Here is a 24,029-nt window from a genome sequence, read left to right on the forward strand (position 1 = left end):
CAATAACAGCATGGCTTAGAGAACAAAGAACATATTTCTCTCACACACATTGCAATCCAAGGTGAGTGTTGCTTATTGGTGGATATCTTCATGAGATGTGGCAGATTAAGGATGGCCACATATTATTTGACACTGTTCTCATTGAGAAATGAGGTTGATGTGCCCTCCTCTTGAATCTGAGTAGGCTCTGTCACTGCTCTGTGACCAACAGAATGTTACGGAAGCAACACTGTGCCAGTTTGGGGCGGTTTGTTGTGCAGCTCTGATAACCAAAACACATAGGCCAGAAGGGTCCAGAGACCCTTCCATCATGAGGCTCCTCTGCCTTCTATAAACTTGTCATCATCTGCTCAGTCAAGGCTCAGTTCCTACCATGTCCAGCTTCCAGTCAGTGGAAGAAGATGGAGAAGATGCATCTATTTCTTACTCACCTTGGCTTGGAGCTGGTCCCCATGACTTCTGCTCACCTTCCTTTGGTGAGAGCTTGTGACATGGCTGCATATAATTGCAAAAATGGTGAGGAAATACAGTCTTCTAGCTATGCCGCCATATTCTCAGTCACTAAGAAAGGGGAGAATGGATTCTGTCGGTAGTCTAGCTGATCTCTGTGCCCCAGTTCAGAATGCATTTTTGCAAGGCCCCGCCACCCCAGGTGACTTTGATGTAGGTGGTCCAAACATAGCAGTGAAGGGAATGAGTTTTGAACTCAGTGAGATCTGAGTTTAAAACTAAATGCTACCATTTACCAGCTGGGTGACACCTCTGAGTTTCAGTTTCCTTGTGTATATATAAAATGCAAAAATAGTGATTCCTACCTCAGGGGTAGTTGTGCAGATTTGATAATGGCCTGCATGAAAAGTGTGAGCACAGAACTTGGTGCACAGCAAGATCTAAATAGCAAAAAAAAATTTTTTTAAGTTTTACTGTTAATTGAATCAAGTGTTTCATTCTATCTTTTAAAACCAGCACATCAATGCACTGTCATTCCACTTAAAATATCTCTTTTAACCCTCCCATCAACCCTAGTCTTACCCCACTTTACAGACAAGAAGACCAAGACTTAGAGAGATTAAGTAGACCGAAACCACTCAATGAACCCAAGATTTATTTCTGATGGTGTTTGGTTACAAATCCCATATTTTAAAATAAAGTAAAGAAGAACCATTGATGCTTTTTGAGCAAGGAAATGACACATCAGAACTCTCTTGTAGAAAGATAAATCTGAAAGTGTTGCTAAGAGGTGTGTGGAATCGGGGGAAAACTGGAGGCAGGAGGACCAGTTTAGGAATGAGGTGAGGAGATTCTGAATGAGGCTAAATGAAGTGAAGGCCAAGTACATTCCTGTCTCACCCTCTGTGGTTACTCACCTGTAAGGAGACAATCCCAAATAACAATCCCATTTTTCACTTGCGCATGCCTCTGCAAAACTGACGAATTCTTCCATTCATGTTGGATATGGCTTAAAATATTTAGTGCTGGTTCCAGACCCTGATAGATGCTTTCTGTGTGCCTCAGTTTACCCATTTGGAAAAGTGAAATTACAATGCACGCTATAGCTATCTCATAGAGATTCTATAAAGAAATGCATGGGACTGTATTTTTTTTTGAATTTTATTTTATGTTATTTTTTATACAGCAGGTTCTTACCAGTTATCTATTTTATACATATTGGTGTATATATGTCAATCCCAATCTCCCAGTTCATCCCACCATCACCACTTTTCGCCCTTGGTATCCATACGTTTGTTCTCTACATCTGTGTCTCTATTTCTGACCTGCAAACCGGTTCATCTGTACCATTTTTCTAGATTCCACATATATGTGTTAATATATGATATTTGTTTTTCTCTTTCCAACTTGCTTCACTCTGTATGACAGTCTCTAGGTCCATCCATGTCTCTACAAATGACCCAATTTCGTTCCTTTTTATGGCTAACATTCCACTGTTTATATGTACCACATCTCCTTTATCCATTCATCTGTCGATGGGCATTTAGGTTGCTTCCATGACCTGGCTATTGTAAATAGTACTGCAATGAACATTGGGATGCATGTGTCTTTTTGAATTATGGTTTTCTCTGGGTATATGCCCAGTAGTGGGATTGCTGGGTCATATGGTAATTCTATTTTTAGTTTTTTAAGGAACCTCCATGCTGTTCTCCATAGTGGCTGTATCAATTTACATTCCCACCAACAGTGCAAGAGGGTTCCCTTTTCTCCACACCCTCTCCAGCATTTGTTGTTTGTAGATTTTCTGATGATGCCCATTCTAACTGGTGTGAGGTGATACCTCATTGTAGTTTTGATTTGCATTTCTCTAATAATTAGTGATGTTGAGCAGCTTTTCATGTGCCTCTTGGCCATCTGTATGTCTTCTTTGGAGAAATGTCTATTTAGGTCTTCTGCCCATTTTTGGATTGGGTTGTTTATTTTTTCAATATTGAGAGGCATGAGCTGTTTATGTATTTTGGAGATTAATCCTTTGTCCATTGATTCATTTGCAAATATTTTCTCCCATTCTGAGGGCTGTCTTTTCGCCTTGTTTATAGTTTCCTTTGCTGTGCAAAACCTTTTAAGATTCATTAGGTCCCATTTGTTTATTTTTGCTTTTATTTCCATTACTCTAGGAGGTGGGTCAGAAAAGATCTTGCTGTGATTTATATCAAAGAGTGTTCTTCCTATGTTTTCCTCTAAGAGTTTTCTAGTGTCCAGTCTTACATTTAGGTCTTTAATCCATTTTGAGTTTATTTTTGTGTATAGTGTTAGGGAGTGTTCTAATTTCATTCTTTCACATGTAGCTGTCCAGTTTTCCCAGCACCACTTATTGAAGAGACTGTCTTTTCTCCATGGTATAACCTAGCCTCCTTTGTCATAGATTAGTTGACCATAGGTGCATGGGTTTATCTCTGGGCTTTCTATCCTGTTCCATGGATCAATCTTTCTGTTTTTGTGCCAGTACCATATTGTCTTGATTACTGTAGCTTTGTAGTATAGTCTGAAGTCTATGAGTCTGATTCCTCCAGCTCTGTTTTTTTTCCTTCAAGATTGCTTTGGCTATTCAGGGTCTTTTGTGTCTCCATACAAATTTTAAGATTTTTTGTTCTAGTTCTGTAAAAAATGCCATTGGTAATTTGATAGGGATTGCATTAAATCTGTAGATTGCTTTGGGTAGTATAGTCATTTTCACAATATTGATTCTTCTAATCCAAGAACATAGTATATCTCTCCATCTGTTTGTGTCATCTTTGATTTCTTTCATCAGTGTCTTATAGTTTTTCGAGTACAAGTCTTTTACCTCCTGAGGTAGGTTTATTCCTAGGTATTTATTCTTTTTGTTGCAATGGTGAATGGGATTGTTTTCTTAATTTCTCTTTCTGATCTTTCATTGTTAGTGTATAGGAATGCAAGAGATTTCTGTGTATTAATTTTGTATCCTGCAACTTTACCAAATTCATTGATTAGCTCTAGCAGTTTTCTGGTGGCGTCTTTAGGATTTTCTAGGTATAGTATCATGTCATTTGCAAACAGTGACAGTTTTGCTTCTTTTCCAATTTGTATTCCTTTTATTTATTTTTCTTCTCTGATTGCCGTGGCTGCGACTTCTGAAACTATGCTGAAGAGCAGTGGCGAGAGTGGACATCCTTGTCTTGTTCCTGATCTTAGAGGAAATGGTTTCAGTTTTTCACCATTGAGAATGATATTTGCTGTGGGTTTGTTATATATGGCCTTCATTATGTTGAGGTAGGTAACCTCTATGCCCACTTTCTGGAGAGTTTTTATCATAAATGGGTGTGGAATTTTGTCAAAAGCTTTTTTGGCATCTATTGAGATGATCATATGGTTTTTATCCTTCAGTTTGTTAATATGGTGTATCACATTGACTGATTTGCGTATATTAAAGAATCCTTGCATCCCTGGGATAAATCCCACTTGATCATGGTGTATGATCCTTTTAATGTGTTGTTGGATTCTGTTTGCTAGTATTTTTTTGAGGATTTTTGCATCTATATTCATCAGTGATATTGGTCTATAATTTTCTTTTTTGTAGTATCTCTGTCTGGTTTTCATATCAGGGTGATGATGGCCTTGTAGAATGAGTTTGGGAGTGTTCCTTCCTCTGCAATTTTTTGGAAGAGTTTGGGAAGGATGGGTGTTAGCTCTTCTCTAAATGTTTGATAGAATTCACCTGTGAAGCCATCTGGTCTTGGACTTTTGTTTGTTGGAAGATTTTTAACCGCAGTTTCAATTTCATTACTTGTGATTGGTCTGTTCATATCTTCTGTTTCTTCCTGGTTCAGTCTTGGAAAGTTATACCTTCCTAAGAATTTGTCCATTTCTTCCAGGTTGTCCATTTTATTGGCATAGAGTTGCTTGTAGTAGTCTTTTAGGATGCTTTGTATATCTGCGGTGTCCGTTGTAACTTCTCCTTTTTCATTTCTAATTTTATTGATTTGAGTCCTCTCCCTCTTTTTCTTGATGAGTCTGGCTAAAGGTTTATCAATTTTGTTTATCTTCTCAAAGAACCAGCTTTTAGTTTTATTGATCTTTGCTATTGTTTTCTTTGTTTCCATTTCATTTATTTCTGCTCTGATCTTTATGATTTCTTTCCTTCTACTAACTTTGGGTTTTGTTTGTTCTTCTTTCTCTAGTTCCTTTAGGTGTAAGATTAGATTGTTTATTTGAGATTTTTCTTGTTTCTTGAGGTAGGATTGTATTGTTGTAAACTTCCCTCTTAGAGCTGCTTTTGCTGCATTCCATAGGTTTTGGATCGTTTTCTTTTCATAGTCATTTGTCTCTAGGAATTTTTTGATTTCCTCTTTGATTTCTTCAGTGATCTAGTGGTTATTTAGTAATGTATTGTTTAGCCTCCATGTGTTTGTGTTTTTTACGTTTTATTTCCCTGTAATTGATTTCTAATCTCATAGCGTTGTGGTTGGAAAAGATGCTTGATATGCTTTCAATTTTCTTAAATTTACTAAGGCTGGATTTGTGACCCAAGGTGTGATCTATCCTGGAGAATGTCCCATGTGCACTTGAGAAGAAAGTGTTATCTGCTGTTTTCGGATGGAATCTCCTATAAATATCAATTAAATCTATCTGGTCTGTTGTGTCATTTAAAGCTTGTGTTTCCTTATTAATTTTTGTCTGGATGATCTGTCCATTGGTGTAAGTGAGGTGTTAAAGTCCCCCATTATTATTGTGTTACTGTCTATTTCCTCTTTTATAGCTGTTAGCAGTTGCCTTATGTATTGAGGTGCTCCTATGTTGGGTGCATATATATTTATAATTGTTATATCTTCTTCTTGGATTGATCCCTTGATCATTATGTAGTGTCCTTCCTTGTCTCTTGTAACATTCTTTATTTTAAAGTCTATTTTATCTGATATTTGTGTTACTACTCCAGCTTTCTTTTGATTTCCATTTGCATGGAATATCTTTTTCCATCCCCTCCCTTTCGGTCTGTATGTGTCCCTAGGTCTGAAGTGGGTCTCTTGTAGACAGCATATATATGGGTCTTGTTTTTGTATCTATTCAGCGAGCCTCTGTCTTTTGGATGGAGCATTTAATCCATTCACATTTAAGGTAAATATCGATATGTGTGTTCCTATTACAATTTCTTAATTGTTTGGGGTTTGTTTTTGTAGGTCTTTTTCTTCTCTTGTGTTTCCCACTTAGAGAAGTTCCTTTAGCATTTGTTGTAGAGCTGGTTTGGTGGTGCTGAATTCTCTTTGCTTTTGCTTGTCTGTAAAGCTTTTGATTTCTCTGTTGAATCTGAATGAGATCCTTGCCAGGTAGAGTAATATTGGTTGTAGGTTCTTCCCTTTCATCACTTTAAATATGTCATGCCACTCCCTTGTGGCTTGTAGAGTTTCTGCTGAGAAATCAGCTGTTAACCTTATGGGAGTTCTCTTGTATGTTCTTTGTCGTTTTTCCCTTGTTGCTTTTAATAATTTTTCTTTGTCTTTAATTTTTGTCAGTCTGATTACTCTGTGTCTTGGTGTGTTTGTCCTTGGGTTTATCATGCCTGGGACTCTCTGCGCTTCCTGGACTTGGATGGCTATTTCCTTTCCCACGTTAGGGAATTTTTCGACTATAATCCCTTCAAATATTTTCTCGGGTCCTTTCTCTCTCTCTTCTCCATCTGGGACCCCTGTAATGTGAATGTTGGTGCATTTAATGTTGTCCCAGAGTTCTCAGGCTGTCTTCATTTCTTTTTATTCTTTTTTCTTTATTCTGTTCTGCGGCAATGAATTCCACCAGTCTGTCTTCCAGGTCACTTATCTGTTCTTCTGACTCAGTTATTCTGCTATTGATTCCTTCTAGTGTATTTTTCATTTCAGTTATTGTATTGTTCATCTCTGTTTGTTTGTTCTTTAATTCTTCTAGGTGTTTGTTCTTTAATTCTTCTAGGTCTTTGTTAAACATTTCTCGCATCTTCTTGATCTTTGCCTCCATTCTTTTTCCAAGGTCCTGGATCATCTTCACTGTCATTATTCTGAATTCTTTTTCTGGAAGGTTTCCTATCTCCACTTCATTTAATTGTTTTTCTGGAGTTTTATCTTGTTTTTTCATCTGGGACATGTCCTCTGCCTTTTCATTTTGTCTATCTTTCTTTGAATGTGGGGAATATATTTCTGAAAGTTGAAGTCTTCAACTTGATATTAAGGTTTACTGTAAATTGAAGAAAACAATCAGGAAGCACTGATTTAAACTTCAATTTCATGATTGATTCTTTGGGTCTTAATTTTATAAATTAAAAATTTCAGATGTTAAGGGGTGAGGTAGTGGAGGGGAGTTTGGAAGATAGAATTTCTTGTGTTGTGATTTCCATGGTCACCAACTGGCAAGCATCAACCACTGGCTGAAAAACAGATAAATAAGAAAATGATTGCAAAGTGCTTTACACAGTGCCTGGCATGTAGTAAACAATCACTATATATGACATCAGAGTCGCTACCTCTATAAAGGTAGCCTACACATAGATGCTGCCCATGGAGAGCACATGGGGAATTCCCTCTTCCTCTGGAATGCTGCAGCCTGAACATTCTGAGATTTTAAAAGCTTCTTAGGCAGTGAAACTTTAAGCGATGGGACTTAGATACGGAGTTTGATTTGTGGATTCCCTCTTATGCAGAACCAAATGCACAGTGGGGAGTCAGCCATCCTGGTTCCATTGTCTTGTTTAAGAATTTCTTTGTGTATTTCAAGCTCAAGATATGCTCCCATATTGTCTTTTAGAAACTTTATCTTTCTTTCCCTTTCACATTCAGATTTACAATCCACCTGGAATTGATTTTTGTGTATATTATGAGTTAGAGATCAATATTCAGATTATTTCGTATGGATCGCCAATTGACATAGCACCATTTATTGAAAAAGCCATCATTTCCCCGTGGCTCTCCTGTGGCACCTTTGTTATAAATCAAGTGCTTTTACATGTGTGGATTTGTTTCTGAGCTCTCGATGCTGTTTCACAGATCTATTTATCTTTCTCGTATCAAAGCACGCTCCCTTAATTTCTATGGCTTTATAATAACTCCTGATATCCAGTAGTGAAAGTCATCTGACTTTGTTCTTCTTTGTGATAATTTTGGCTCTTTCATTTTGTACATATATTTTAGTGTTACCTTGTACATTTCCATCAAAACAAAAACTTGCTGGAATTTTTATTAGGGTTACTGTCTCTAGATCAATTTGATGAGAAATGACGTTTTTACAATATTGATTCATTTTTTTCTCACAACATTGACATTGCATCCCTCTTTTGCAGCTGAGGCACAAAAATGTAAACTAGTCTCATGGCGTATAAGGAGGAGGGGTGTCCCACCCAGAGATGTATTATATCTTTGACATTGTTTAGAATTACTGTCTTGTGGTAAAAATATAAAGCTGGGTGATTGTCATCAGTCTTATTATATTGCTTTTAAATTCTCTTTCAACCATGCACTCTCTTACTCCTTGTGTCAGGGGCAGACCACTCCCACTGCCCTTGGCATGCCTCTGACCTTGTCCCACCAATTTGATTCACCTATGCAAAACTTCAATTTGGAAATAAGCAGTGTTGGTAAGCAGGTATGGGTGAACTCCATCTTTGAGTGAGCATGGTGGCAGACACACCCAGCTTTTTAGGAGCAGCATTGGCAGGGGGTGGTGTTTCAAACACGGAGGCGCTAATATTAACTGAAGTGTCTGTAACGAGTAGTGGTAGCAGTTGTCTGTGCTGAAGTGGTACAGACTGGGTTTCATTCCTGGGCGTATCATCCCTGATCGTGATCCTTTGATTCTCATTGGAGATGCCAAGAACTTCTTGATATCACTACAATTTTTTTCTGTTCAGTTGGTAGCAGTATTATGATTATTTGCAAATAGTGGATGGAGTCGTTATTGTTATTACTGTTGTTAGTCGTGCCTCCTCTGCCCAGTTTATCCGCTGCCATCTTTCTACACCACGTGCTATCCCAGACTTCCAGAATACCAAATCTTGTCCAGCCCACGCATACCAGACACCTGCTTGTCTGGAGCCAAGGATTAGACAAAGATCAATTAGGACTTGTATTGTCAAGCTGGAGGGTAATACACGGTGTTTCCCTTTGTAGTGGGTCACGTGTTCAGGAGCCCTGCAGCTCCCCTCCATTTAGTGAGAGTTTAATACCACGAGGAAGGAGCCAGCACACTGCTGGCTAAAAGACCAATAAATCATGCTGTGGACATGGGGAGACAGCAAGGCCTTCCCTGGAAAGGCTTCCTGGTCCAAGGTACCATTAGTAATGCCGCTATTTGCAATCATAATAAAAATAAAACTAATAGGAAAACTAGGTAGAGGCAATTCCACTGCCTACTGGATTTTTAATTTTCTTGAAGATGCCAGAGGCAGTCTCGAGCCCATTATGACTAAATGAGGCACATTATAAAAGACTTGCAAAGTCCAAACTGCTTTTACAGCCATTAATTAGCCAGGCTTCTAAATAGGCCCATAAGATTAAGCTTGGGTATGGTCTCTGGTCTCTAGAATGGGGTCATAGTATGCAGAGAAATCAAATATCATTGTTTCAGTCATGACTCTCCTGCCCTTCTCTCTCATCTCAGCTCCACTCAGATATTGCCTTTTTTGGGAGGTGGAGAGGATGAATACTACCTAACCATGCACCTAATGAGAGTGCTCTGAACTTCCCTGCAAGGCTGTGGACAACTTGAGCACAGGGACTGATGACATCATATTAGTTCCCACATCCACAGCATCTTGTGGATAGCAGGTATCAGCCGACATTCTTGGTGGCAAGGGACACAAACCTAACTCCAGCTTCCTTCAACTAAAGGAGAATATGTGGAAGGCTATGGGGTGTATGGAATGAATGACGGGCTGGAGGACCAGGCTTGCAAGGGAATAAACATCAAGAATTATAGCACATGTCCATCAGCAGAAATTGTCCAGTTCACAGCCTCAACCATCTCTACATCCTTTCGTCACCAGCTCAAGATTCCAAGCCTCTGGAGAAAGCAGGTGACTAGAGGAAACTGTGTCATTCTCCTGTCCCCTTATGGGTTTCAACAGTGGGAAGGGACACTCATCCCAGAACCATTCTCAGTGGGAGAGTTTCCAAAATGGAAGTCCATGTGCCAACAGGAAGAGGAGTTGTAGACTGGATGGTGGTCCTTAAATGTTATATGTTGAACTGAATCTGCTACTTTTCCTCCTTTGGGTAGAGTCAGGCGCATCCCAAAGAAGGAAGACATAAGAAAATGTGAATTTTTTTTCCCCTCTGAGTATGGACCAGAGAGAGGCTTACCATGTACCAAGAATTATGCTAAACATTTCCCAAACATGATCGTCACAACCCATGAGGTAGGAACTATTAATGTCCCCATTTAACAGGTGAGGAAAATGAGGCTCACAAAGGCAAAGTCACTTGCCCAAGGACACACAGGCAGAGCACAGATTCAAACCTAGGCCTGTCAGACTCCAGAATCCACCCTTCCAGGTACTCCCTCCCCCCCACTTCCGGTTTGGCGCAGGGCACATGTTGAAGAAACAAAAGGGCCCCCAGGACGACAAACTTGACTGAGACCTGACTGAATGAATGAGCATATCTAAACATAATAATAATGTGCTATGGGAAGGGAATGATGAGCCCGGGAAGCAGAGGAAGGAGTGAGAGAGTGGCGTTTGGTGGCCAAGTTCATTCAATGCCGTTTAAGCAACGAGAGGCCACAGGCCATGAGGCTCTTTGGCACCTGAGACTCTAGCTGGCAGATGCAGATTGTAGGTATCATTCCACAACATCATGCTTTTTTTTTTTTTTTTTTTAATTTAAAGGGCAAAAATCTGTTTTAAAATTCCTTGAGAGGCAGTATGACTTTTGGATCCAGCTGGCGTGAGTTTAAATGCCCTGCGGACTTGCGTGATCCTGGGCTGGTGTGTAACAGGGGCGGGGCGTGTGCGCAGCCGTTAGTGTTACCGCGAGACCATTAGCGCGAGAGCCTCAGCCCGCAACCTTTGCTGCGAGCGCGAGACCGTTAGCTTGGCGGTTAGTGGTCCTGGTCCCAAGCTCGCAGGCGTCTTCCCGGCAGAGAGTGCGGCACGAGGCGGGTCGCGGCCTTCTCCCCGCGGCCCTCTGGCCTCCGGCCCGCGGGTGAGCTGGGGGGCCCGGGCACAGGCCTCGGAGCAGCCGCGAACCTCTCCCGCATCCCCAGCTCCGCGACCTAATGGCGGCGGCGGTCTCCGTGGGTTGCGGTCCTCGGGCCCAGCCCCGCTTTGGGCAGCCTGAGGAGCCCGAGAGCCGGCGGGGTCTTGGGCGCCTGGCTCCCTCAGTGATGACGGCTGCAGGGTCTGGGGTGTGGCCCTGAGGGCGCCGCCAGCTGAGATGTGCCTGCTCAGCCAGGCCTAGCCACTGGCGGGAAGACCCAGGCAGGGTAACCGGCCTGCGCAGGGACCACCCCCCCCCCCCCCCCCGCCACCTTAGCCGGGGGCCTGGACCTCGGAGGGGAAAGTTGAACCTTGGGACCTTTCCCTCTCTTGTCAGAACAGAGAGTAACATTTGTTTTGGTGGAGGTTTATGGAACATTGGGACCTGCCCTCAAGAACAAAGGATCTGCCACCAAGAAGTCTGCAGCAACTAACCACGCCCCTCCCTCACCTTTCCTATTAAAGGGCTTTGCTGAAAGCTTTCGGGAGTTTGGGGTTTTTTAAGGCATGAGCCCCCAGTTCTCCTTGCTGGGCCCCGCAGTAAACCTCTCTCTGCTCCAAACTCCGACGTTTTAGTATCGTTTGGCTTCACGGTGCGTCGGGCACAAGGACTTGCATTGGGTAACAGGTCATTTCACGTCTTGGTGCCTCGAATTGCTCTGTGAGCCTAACTGCAGAACTACTCAAGGACGGTTATAAGGATTAAACAGTTTAATGCGTGGAAGGCACTTACGAGAGTTTCTGGAACATCTCAAGCCCTGGACAGGTATGTGTGGATATTATTATCATTTCCACTTAGGGCATAATCCCTTTGCTGCTGCATAGTATTCCACAGTGTGACTGTTCCTCTGTAGACAGATGTTAGATCATTTCCCACCTTTTGGCTCTTACAAGCAACTCAGTGTTGAAAATCCTTGTGTATCCCTCCTTGTGCGCATTGCATCTATCTGCATTTTTCTCTAGCAGAGTTGCCAGGAAGAGAAACGTCTGGACCCTAGAACACATGCCTTTTTTAGTTTTAATGAGTACTGCCAAACCTCCAAAGGTGCTGAACCAAGGCGCACCCCCATCTGTAGAGCGTGATGATCCAGTTCTTACCTGGTTGAATCTGCCCTTTTGGAGAAACCCAACCTCCCTCCTGCTCATTAAGCCTCGTCTGTTTTCAGAGCTCAGCTGACGTCTCTGGCTGCGTCCCTTTTCATTATTCCAGCTTTGCGTCCTCAAGCAGTCCCTTGCTATGCTTTTCCTTCCTGACTCTTATTTAACGCGGCCAAGTGCTTTTGGAATCCTGGGTGATAATGGCAGACAATGCGCGGGATGGAATGTGGAATTGGAGGTGCTGAATGTAGCTTTTGTAAGGAGTCTTTGGCGTGATTTCAGCCGGAAATGGAGCACGCTGCACTCAGCCTAAATTGCCTCAATCACACCTGGCGTGCCGGGTGGATGGCGGCGCAGACAGGCTGAATGTTTTTCAGGAAGAGTGCAGGCTGCTTTCTGTGGCTTTGGAGGCCGGACACCATGTCACCAGGGGGGGACAGCACTGGGCTTCAAACCGCACTTTCGTTTCCGACCCTGTGGGTTTTAGCCAAGGAGTCTTCTCTAGTATCCTCAGAGGGGTGACTCCTCAGCATGGAGAAAAGGAAAATTTGGTCATTTAGGGCATAAATTGACCATGATAAAATCCACTTTATTTATTGTTATGTTTTGGAGGTGCAATATTTGCAAAACAGAACTTGAAAGATTCTCTAAAAATCCAAATGAGCACCTGAGTAGCTCCCTGGAGGCAGAGATGGATTTGAAGCTGTTATTTTCCCATTTCTCCTGCAGTTTGCCCCACAGCCCTCATCACGATTATTGCATTTGATCAACTATCAGCTAAGGTCTCTGTTTTGCTGTCTTTGCTTTCTCTGTCTGAAAATTAAAAAAGGTTTTGAAGTAATGGTCTGCAGTGGGGGTTTGCCTTCAAATGCTAATAAGGTGGTGAGGTGGAGGGTTGGACACTAAATGTTTACATTAAAATGGAAACATGTAATCGATTTTTCAAGCAGGGCCTCCTGTTTGCTTTTAAAGTACACTTCATGCGACTGAAACAAAAAATCACCATCTTTAAGTAATATTGGCTGAGGCAGCAACTTGTGGTGAGCTACAGCCCAAACCAAGGATAGAGATAATTGTTTCCAATAATGCATCAGTACACCATTGTCTTTGTTGTAATAAAAAAGGAGAATTTATTTCGCAGCTAGACATGGGATTATTATCGTTTTAGGTACTTTTTGTAATGACAGTGATTCTTCAGTAAAATGATATTTTCTCTTCAGAGGACAAATAAAAAAATAAGCTGATCTTTCAAATGAATAAAGTTGAAGTTCTGTTTGTTTATTTATTGGACAGTTGCTAGATGGTTTGAGAAAATGTGGGTTAAACACTAGTGTTCTGGAGTCTGAGAGAAGTAGATTGGAATCCAAATTCTGCCATTTACCAGCTGTACAGTTTAGGGTCTCTTTGAGCCTCTGTTTCCATATCTGAAAAATGTTGCCCAGTCTGAAAGAAGGGCTGGGTTACCAGAAAATAAAAAGAAGAAAACTCCCTTTACATAATAATTCAAAGTATCTTCCTATTAGGGGGATACCGATATGAACAATAAGATTAACTCATATTTACTGGGTGCTTGTTATGTGCCAGGCGCTGTTAAGGGTTTTATTTGCATTAACACTGTAATTCTAATAGCTCTATTAGGTAGGTCCTATTATTAAGTAGGTACTAATATTAAGCCAGTTTTAAAGATATTAGTTAATTTATTCAACAAGTATTTATCGAATGTGTTTGTATTTCTCAGTAAAATAGGATTCATCGACTTATTCATTAAAATATTTATTGAGTATCTACTGTACCAGGCAGTGTGCTAAATTCTGGAGCTACGTCGGTGAACAAAATTAGCCACAGGCCTTGCTCTATTGGAAATTAAAGTCCAGGTGGCGTGGGGGCAGATCATAATCAAATAATCTCAAAAATGAGTAAATTGTTACAAAGTGAACAAAATGTGGAGAAATGGACTTGCTTCTTTCTGTGAGAGTGTCTAACAAAGAAGTTTGCATCAGAGTTGGGGAGGTGACCTGTGCTGAGCTCTAAAGGAGGTGCTGGAATTAAGTGAGGGGGAGAGCATGGGGGTGGGTGTGTCCCAGGTGGAGGGAGCAGCCCATGCAAAGGTCCTGTGGTGGGGGGAACGTGGCATGTGAGGGAACACACCCCTGCCCCCAGCCTTAACTCGTTTCCATCTCTGTCTCTCTGATCTTGGAAAGTGATAAGGATCAGGGCATTTTTTGCTGCACTTGGCCAAGTTTTTACTTGATAGGGCTACTGTGCTTTGTGGGGAAGAGGAAGGGTATGCTGTAGCAGGTGGGGTCATGACCAAGACCCTCACTATTGTTAGAAAACTATTCTCTGGGAGCCTCATCAGTCTTTCCATATCCCTAGAAGCTGTGAGATGAGACCCAAGTCAAAGTAGAGAAGAAATAACCACTTTGGATAAAACTCAAAGAACCAATATGGCAGCCCATTGACCGCTGGGGACATGGAAAGCCTTGAGGGAAGTTGTCTCAACCTTTGCAGAACAGTTGCAGGACATGGTGCTACGTGTAACTGTCTGACAGATGTCCTGGGATCTTAATCACACCGTATCAGGCTTGGGCAGGAGCATCTCACAATTGCTATTCCTCCCATGGTTGGCGAGTGTGTGTACCCATGCTAATGAATTAAAGTCTGCCAAGTGTTTTAAACCTCCTGAAACAAAATGGAATAGAAGTGTGAGAGTTTGTAATTATGGTTGTTATTGATACTCTGCTTCTCAGCAGAGCCAGAGCATATTCTTGTTAAATGGCCTGTGTGCTGCCAACAAGACCAGAGCAGGTGTTAGGATGTTGCCAGCCATAAAGGCTTTTCTCAGCTGTGTGTGTGTGTGTGTACCTGCGGTATATATACGGGTAAACATTCAGTGTAGAAACAAGGGAGAATTTATCTGATTTGTAAAAGAGCTCAGAAATTGCCTCTGGAGCCTGATTGATTGAGAAGTCTTTTCTCATTGAGAAAACAAAACATGAAATTATTTTATTTTCTTCAGTAACTGTTATGAAGCCAGTCTCTGTTACACCTCCCACCCCCATCCCACCTTCTTGCCACCTGATAAGTCAGTTGGATTCCATAACTCTTCAATCTCCTTGAGCTATTAAAATAGCCTAGTCACCAGGCCATTTTTCAACTGACATATTTCATTCAGAGTTCCCCCTTTTGTTTGCCAGCATGGACTGGACTTAGGGGATGGCTCTGGCCTCTTACGCCCCTGCTCCCTACACTTTCCTGCTCCTTTTTTCCTGCTGTGTTGAGGTGGGAAGGAGAGAGAGGGGAAGAGACATTTCTTTTTGTTCTGTTCTGTTTTGTTTCGTAGGTTTTATCTTTTAGAGCAGTTTTAGTTTCATAGGCAAACTCAGCGGAGAGCATAGAGTCCCCACAGATACACAGCCTCTCCGGCTATCAGTATCCTCTACCAGAGCGGGGCGTTGATGACAATCAATGGACCTACGCTGGCTCATTGTTATCACCCAAAGTCCATAGTTTACATTCAGGTGCATTCTGTGTTGTACGTTCTGTGGGTTCGGACAAATGTGTAATGGCATGTATCCACCACTGTAGTATCGTACAGAATAGTTTCACTGCCCCAAAAATCCTCTGTGCTCCACCTTTTCATCCCTCCCTGCCCCAGCCCCTGGCAACCACTGATCTTTTTACCATCTCCTTAGTTTTTCCTTTTCCAGAATATCATATAGTTGGAATCATAAGGTATTTAGTTTTTTAAATTGGCTTCTTTCACTTAGTAAGATGTGTTTAAGGTTCCTCCATGTCTTCTCATGGTTTGGTAGCTCATTTCTTTGTAGCGCTGAATAACATTACACTGTGTGGATGTGCCACAGTTTATTTACCCATTTATCAACTGAAGCTCAACTTGGTTCATTCCAGGTTTGGCACTTATGAATAAAGCTGCTACAGACATCTGCGAGCAGGTTTTTGTGTGGACATAAGTGTTTAATTCATTTTGAAAAATACCAAGGAGCGTGTTTGCTGGACCACATGGGTAAGAGTATGTTTAGTTTTGTAAGAAGCTGCCCAATCATCTTCCAAGGTGACTGTTTCATTTTACATTTCCACCGGCAATGTGGGAGAGTTCCTGTTGCTCCACATGCTCTCCAGCATTTGCTGTTGTCAGTCTTTTGGATTTTTGCCATTCTAATAGGTGTGCAGTGGTATCTCATTGTTGGGACGTTTCTTTTTAACATGTCCTTGGTGAGCTGACTGTCCTCTCAGTTCTAACTGCTGTATCCACGTGGGAGAAGCTCCATGCTGGGGGGGGGAGGGGCTGGAGCTGTCCTCTTTCTGCTGGTCATTTCCACTGGTCTGGCTTGCTGTCCATGGACTCTGTGCAGGGGGGTGGAAACCCCAACAGACCTTCCTGGTAGTGGATTCCATCTTTATGCAGTGTTTTTGCTTTTGTTCCTCCTGAGGCTCAAGAGCTTCAAAATCCAGACTTACATTTATGCTAAATTTTTGGCTGCGGATTTCTGTATCATTCAGGGAATATAAAAATCAGACCCCCATGCCTTGGTACCAGTATGCCTGGGGTTCCGATTTCTTACAGTAGACTTTTTTCCCCAATATAGTAGATGCCCCACCTTGCATCTCTGTGGTCCACCTGCGTTTTTCTTAAGCTTCAAACATTTCAGAGTGTGCTGCTGACAGCTTTTTACCACAAGTGCTTGCCTCTCCTCTGCCTGAGAGCTCATCTTGCTGAGCTCTGGTATAACCTGGAAGTGCGGAGAAATTGACACTCTCAGAGCAACCTTTAACCATCGGGGGATGGGAGTTGGTGGCTTAATGTCCCATCCCCCATCCTCCGTGGGAATATTCTGAGGTGTGTTCACCACAGTCTCCCAGAGGGTCCCCAGCAGTTTCCCCCAGCGGTAACTTGCTTATTACGCAAACTTTATTGGCTTTTCGCTTTTTTCTCTCTTACTTTCTTGTCGGTATGTGGCCTGACTCTCGACGTATTTGGAAAGGTATATTGCTGATGAATAAGGTGTGGGATGTGATGAAATGGGAGGAGTTAAGGATGACTCCAAGGTTTTTGGCTTGAGCAGTTAAATGGATGGAGGTGCGGTTTGCTGAGATGGGAAAGACTGTGGGAGGAACAGTTTGGGAGGGGGAGTGGGAGTTTGGTATCGGCCGGGTTAGGTCCGACGTGCTTATAAGCATCCAAAAGAAGACATCAAGTAGGCAATTGCTCATAGGACTGTGGGACTCAGCGGCGAGGCCAGGTAGCTCACAGACTAGGGAGGGGTATACTGACACATGGATAGGCAAGTTATTCCGGAGCAACGAGTGAGTGCAGCAGGCTGTGGAAGCACAGAGGAGGGCCCCAGACTTGTGGTGTTGGGAAGCACTATGGAGTAAGTGATCTTTAAGCTGTGACCTGAAGATCGAGGAGGACAAGCCAAGTGAAAATAGAGGAAGAACAGAGTTTAGGCAAACGGAACAGCCCATGCCAGGCCCCGACGGAAGGGAGAGCGTGTTACCATTTTGCCTGTAAAAGTAGGTCAGTCTCACTCAAAGAAGATAGTGGTCGGGGGAAGGATGGGGAAAGACGCGTGGAGCGATCAGGTCATGCAGTGCCCTGGAGGCCATGTGCAGGAGTTTGGATTATTTCATGAGTGCACAGGAGTGTCACTGAAAAATTTTCAGCAGGGCACTGAGTGTCCAGATTTAACAGATGCTTCTCCTCTGGAGAGACCTTCCCCCAGAGGCATTTTGAGCCGAGTCCTGTGAGCTCATCTCCCTTGGGCCACCCCGGGCCTGCCTTCTTGTCCATCGCCATCAGCTCCATTCCCATTCTCACTAGGCACATCGCATCTAAGTAGGTCAGGCCAGGCAGAGAAGGTCCTCAGGGGCTTTTCTTCCAATGGCCAGGCCTGGGTTCAGGGGGCAATAATCTGAGTGGACAGCCTGGCTTCTTGTACTCAACTGAGGGGAAGGCAGCCTGGGATACTTCCCAGGGCAACCTGAATGGACTGGGTTTCTCTTTCTTGTGAACCACGAGTTTTTTCAAAAAGCCTCAGGCTTTGGCAGGTAAGATCACTAAAATCTGAGGCTCCAGTTTGGTGCTAATGGTGATTTTTTTACCCTGGGCAGCTCTTTTTCTCCAAGTCACCAGATCGTGCTAAATATTGCAGCATGTGGGCATTTAAAATGCATGGGTGTGTCATTTGGGGAAAGATCCTTTGTCAATTTCCCTGTGGCTTTTGCAAGTAGGATACATCTGGATGTGCCAGATTGAGAACAATTGACTCAGCCTCTGAAGCCCTGCGTTCTTATATTTGATCATCTGTCATTTACTCTGTGTCCTAGGGCCTGTCAGTTGTCATATCTAAGGTTTAGTTTCACACCTTTTAAATTAATGGGTTACCTTTGACAACTTAAATGAAATGTACAAATTCCTGGAAGAATACAACATACTAAAATTAACAGAAGAAGAAATGGAAAATCTAAAATACCCTGTATCTATTTAAGAAATTGAATTCACAATTTAAAAACTCTTCTTGACTTCTCTCCACCACAACTATAGGCCCATTTTATCAAATATTTAAGGACAAAATTATGCCAAGATTACACAAACCCTTTCGGAAAATGAAGAAGAGAATTGTTTCCAACTCATATCATTAGGTCAGCATAACTCTCATAAGAAAAGCTGACTTAAAAAAAGAAAATAATAGACCAATATCTTTAACATAGACTCAAAGTTCCTTAACAAGATATTATGAAACAGAATTCAGCAATACATGAAAAGGTAGAGTTGAGATCAGAACCATGGACACATTGCATCTCACTCTTCCATAGCAAACCCCTGACAGACATGACTAATTGATCACTTTGTTTTTTTCTGGCTGAAACATTCTCAGCCTATTTCTCCAGGCAGTCAATATCAATCAGTTAAAGTTGGCATGTGAGAAGAAATCTATTTGACGTCATTGAATTAAATGGATCCTAACAGTACAAGGCTGAGATACTCTAATTCTATCTTCCTATTAAAAATTTGAGGTCATTTTACAGGCAAGCACTTCCTTCAGTGTGGGGTGATTTACTCTAGACCAGACATGCAAGAACAAGAGTTCCTTGTTGTGAGCAACTCACACAAAGGAAGAAACCATAAAATACCAAATGCCTGTAAAGACCGTAACCTTGTTGGTCCTCGTTTACTGCTGTAGCATCAGCCCCCCCAAGGACAAAATCTGGTACACAGTATCATCCAAGACTGTCTGTTGAATGAATGAATGAGTGAATTCTGAGGGAAGTGGACAAATGGTTCTACCTCTGTAGAGTTGTTAGGTTTATCGCCACTGAATCGAGGCTAACCAGTCACAAATGAGGAGATCCAAAACTGTTTGCTGAATGAATGAATGAATTCTGAGGGAAGCAGACAAATGGTTCTATCTTTGTAGAGGTGTTATAGTTACTGCCATTTAGTCAAGGATAACCAGCCGCAAATGATGAAGCCACGGATTGGGGTCCAAACCCCAAGCTGCAATGCAAGGGTTGAGCATTATTCTGATAATTCTTGTATTAGTAACTTCAGCCTCATCTTTCCTCTGGTTTGCAGACAAATATCTCTGGCTGCCTTCTTGATATTTTCACCTGGCCGCCTCAAAGACTTGTTAGGCTCACAGTCTATTACAGTCTGTATTGTCTCCCTACTCCCTTACCCCCAAACCTGGTCCTTCTCCAGTGTTTCTTAGTGAGCCTCCCAATCATCTATCTGGCTGTACAGGCCAGAAATGATGACAGTCTGAAAACCTCTCCCCTCTTGACATCTCACATCCTAATTATCTCTGAAATATATGCACTCTTCTCTGTCTTCCCCACCACCACCCTGAGCTCCCATCACCTCTCACCTGGAAGGGCGGTAACAGTCAGCTGATCCGTCTCCCTGCATCCCCCCCCACCCCCTTCTACCTCATTCTCCAGACTGCAGCTTGAGTGATCTGTTCAAAATGCAAAGTAAATTATTCACTCCCTGATGAAAAGTGGGTGACTTCTCATTGCCTGTAAGAGCAAAACCAAACTCTGTAAACTCTCATAGCATCCCTGGGTGATCCGGCCGTCATCCTCTTAAGCCGCCTCATACACCACTCACCCTGTATTTCCTGTGTGTTCATCCCGCTGACCTTTCAGCTCTCCCAGACACAGCAGGCTCCTTCACTCCCACTCTCTGCCTACAACTCTTTCCTCCTCCTCTTTATCTTGATTGATAGCAAGTTGTGTAGTTGATTCCTACACACCCCTCAGAGTTCTTGACACTTCCATGGGAAAGACTTCCCTAACCTTCCCCCTCCACCCCTTTCCCAACAATGCACAGGATAACAAAGAATTATCCAGCCCCACAAGTCAAAAATGCTGAGTTTAAGACGTCCTTTTCTAAGTCTAAGATTTGGGGATTTATTGTTACCCTAGCTCAACAGGTCTTTTCCTCACTTATACAATGAATGATTGAAATCTATTACAAATCTTGCTTCTCCACCTCACAGAATCTCTGTTATTTTCCTTAAGGCTAGAGCCTTCAAGAAAGCAGTAAAGGAATTATAAATGAATTGAATAAATGAAATAACTCCATGAGGAGCCAGTACATTTTCTACGTGGAAATAAAGAAGTGGAGGAAACTGCAAAGTCCAAATGTAGAGTTAGTGCCATATAACTGCTAAGAGTAGACGTTGCCATAGTAGGTCATGGTCCATTGATCTGTCGAATCAGGTCCTTTGCCTGTTTGTGTAAATTAAGTTTTATTGGAACAAAACCATGCCCATTTGTTTATGTATAGTCCGTGGCTGCTTTTGTACTACAGGGGCAGATGTAAGTAGTTGCAACAGAGACAGGATGGCCTACAAAGCCCAAAATATTTGCTGTCTGACACTTTACAGAACAAGTTTGCTGATTCCTGTTAAGGGCATGGGTTTGAGTCCCAGTTCCAACACTTACTAGCTGTGTGCCCTTGAGAAAGTCATATTACCTCTCCGAGCTTTAATTTTCTCAGCAACCAAATGGAGAGAATAACATGACTTGCCTCATATGGTTGTTCAAGGATTTAATGAGATCACATGCTTTGCACACTGCCTGGCACATAGAGTATGCTTAATAAATCATAGCTATTATTAATAAGTTAGTACTACAAATCATGAACAATAATAATAAAACAAAACCACCTTTTATGTCTTGGGCAGAAGTAGATTCTTTCCTGGGACCTGACAGTAAGTTTTCTTCCTTTGTCACAGATGCTCTGGCAGCCCATAAGGAAACATGTTTATCTTGAAAGCACCTGGCAGAGACGGCATGGATGGGGCTGAGCTGGCGGAAGGACCCCATTTCTCAAACCCAGCTTTCTACATGGAATTATTCAAAGGGAAACCTTATCAAGCAGCCTTCCAGCTTGGTGTCATCCATTTTCTAAAGGTAATTCAGTAGCCCTTGGTAGCTGATGATTTATGGGGTGGGTGGCCAGGGGGAGGTTGCTCTTTTTATTACAGCTGGTTTTTATCAATGACCAGCAACCCGCTGGCTGGGGCCAGAAGCAACAGGCTCTTTGTTTAATCCTGTTAACCCAGGCCTTGTCTGCAGCCAGCTCCAGGCCAGCAGAGGGCCGCTGGCCACGTGGGCAGATGAAGAACTTGGATCATTCTGAGTTGAGAGTGCCAGTTATTAAAGTAGGACTCCTACACAAAGCTTCTTTAAGCGCCTCCCACCCCCAACCTCATCTGGTCAGTGCTACAGTCCTGGGAGGGAGACACTGTCATCCTTGCTTCACAGATGAGATGCTGAAGCTGGGAGGTAGTTCCTCATCTCGTGCCTAGATTAGGGATGCCAAGGCAAGTGCTCCTATCTTGACAGGATGCATGTGTGGGGCTGTCTCTGATGTACCGGTCTTGGCTTACACGTGAGGATAGTCTTCGTGAGGGTAGGACCTTGTTCTCTCATTCATAATCTCATTCCTAGGACCAGGCCTGGCACATAGTGGTATTTAATAAATATGTTTAAAGAATGAATGGTGCCAAGGCTTTACCTATGTTTTATCCTTTTCCCTTTTCCTGAAACACTCTTCCCATCATTTTGCTTAGCTAACCCCTACTCGTCCTCAAGGTCACAATTTAGATGTCATCTTGTGTCAGTTCGTGTCCAATCAGGAAAATAGAAATCACAGGAACTAATTTAACTGAGAGAATTTAATAGGGAGTTGGTTAAGCAGTTATTGGAAGATGGAAAAGATAAAAAGGGAACACTGAGGTCACAGAGATAGTAACTGCAGAGGATTAGTTATCCATTGCTATGTAACAAATTATCCCACAGCTCAGTAGCTTAAAACAACCATTCATTATCTCATATTTTCTGTGGTTTGGGAACCTGGCCATGGCTTAGCTGGAACTTCTCCATCAGGGTCTCTCATAACAACAGTAAGAGTGGCAGCTGAGGCTGGGGTCTCCTCTGAAGGCTCGACTGAGGAGGGACCTGCTTCTAAGCTCACTCACTTGGTTGCTGGCAGGATTCAGTTCCCCGTGGGCTGTTGGACCAAAGCCCTCAGTTTATCCCCATCTATTTGCTGGAGGCCTCCCTCAGTTCCCTGCCACATGGGCCTCCATAGGGCAGCTCGCAGTGTGGCAAGACAAAACATCATCAACTGAACAAGCAAAAGAAAACATCCTTGACAGAGGCCACAGTCCTATTATCTAATCCCTGAAGTGACGTCCCATGATCTCTGCCGTTTTCTAGTAGAAGCAAGTCAGCAAGTCCGTCCTACACACCAGGGGAGGTGATGGCACAAGGGCACAAATATCAGAGGGCAGGGATCATGGGGGGACCATGTCAGAGATTGCCTCTCACGGGCAGAAAGAAGCTAATACCTAAAGGGAAGAGGCTGGGTTTTAGAATCTAGATGTTTGGAGGAGGGTCCCCACAGGGCTGAGACTGCCTTGGAGGGGGTGGCCCTGGCCAGCTGATACTGGTGAATGATGGGGTACAATGAAGCTGTTTCTGGCAGTGTGAGAAAACACACCTGGACACAGGAGCTAACTGCTGTTTCTGGAACCAACTGGCACTGCCCAGGGTCAGGGGAGAACCATTGACACGGATGGGAACAGGATGCAGACCGGAAGGAGCAATCCCTTCTGCGCTTTTTAAGGGTTGAATGTATCCCCCCAACCCTCAAATTCATATGGTGAAGTCCTAGCCCCCAGAACCTCAGAATGGGATCTTATTTGGGAATAGGGTCACTGCAGATGTAATTAGTCAAGATGAGGTCATGCTGGAATAGGTCATACTAATCCAAAATGACTGTTGTCCTTATTAAAAGGGGGAATTTGGACACACAGTCCAGTGGAACATGAAGGCAGAGATTGGGGTGATGCTTATACCAGCCAAGGAATACCAACAATTGATAGCAAACCACCAGAAGCTAGGGGAGAGGCATGGAACAGATTCTTTCAGCCCTCAGAAGGAACCCACCCTGCTGACACCTTGATTTTGGACTTCTAGCCTCCAGAACTGTGAGAGAATAAAATTCTGTTTTGTAAGCCACCCAGTTGGTGGCACTTTGCTACGGCAGTCCTGGAAAGCGAATACAGCCTCCTCCAGCCTTGTAGTCACCTCTGGCTTACATCGTACAGAACCTGCCAGGGATGCAGCTTGAAAAGTAGGGATGTAGTTGCAGCTCAGCTTCATCACAGAGATGATGGAAGATGGATGTGAAGCTGGGCAATGAAATTGTAATGGCCAGCGAATCCTTCTTTGGGGGAAGCCTTCAGTGACACCACCACAGGGGCCCAGGCTGTTCTCTTGCCTTCTTGTGTGTCTCCTCAGTTCTCTGTACCACCTCTGTAGCAGCACTTACTATCCTCTTGTCCTAACTGATTGTTTGTGTCTTCCCCTAGATTATGAACTTCATGAGGGCAGGTACTCTGTCCCTTTTCCTCCACTGTGTCAGCTGTGCCAATACAGACAGCTATCGTATTATACATATAATCTCACTTAATCTTCATAATAGCCCCACAATGCAGATATTTTAATCCCCGTTTTACTTACGAGAAAACTGGATGTCAGTGAGATCAAATGACTTGCCCAAGGTCATACAGCTGGCAAGTGGCAGAGCCAGGGTTGAACCTCCTTTCTGTTATCCACCTCTGCTTTCTCCCCAGATTTTTAGAGCTGCCGTGTATTAAAGATTTCCAATATGCCGGGAACTGTGTTAGATGCTATCTGCATAACT

General features: G+C 43.0%; 1 protein-coding gene across 1 annotated transcript in view; it reads left to right on the forward strand.

The window, feature by feature from the left end:
• Window positions 1-21,082, forward strand: part of SUDS3 (SDS3 homolog, SIN3A corepressor complex component) — a 370,845-nt gene extending 349,763 nt beyond the window's left edge. The window contains exon 14 of the mRNA XM_082416833.1: window positions 21,049-21,082. Within this exon, the coding sequence (XP_082272959.1) occupies window positions 21,049-21,067 (19 nt within the window). The 3' untranslated portion in view covers window positions 21,068-21,082. The remainder of the gene's footprint in view (window positions 1-21,048) is intronic.
• The last annotated feature ends 2,947 nt before the right edge of the window (window positions 21,083-24,029 follow it).

The sequence above is a fragment of the Balaenoptera physalus genome (assembly GCF_965194825.1).
Source record: "Balaenoptera physalus genome assembly, chromosome: 12".
Lineage (NCBI taxonomy): Eukaryota > Metazoa > Chordata > Mammalia > Artiodactyla > Balaenopteridae > Balaenoptera > Balaenoptera physalus.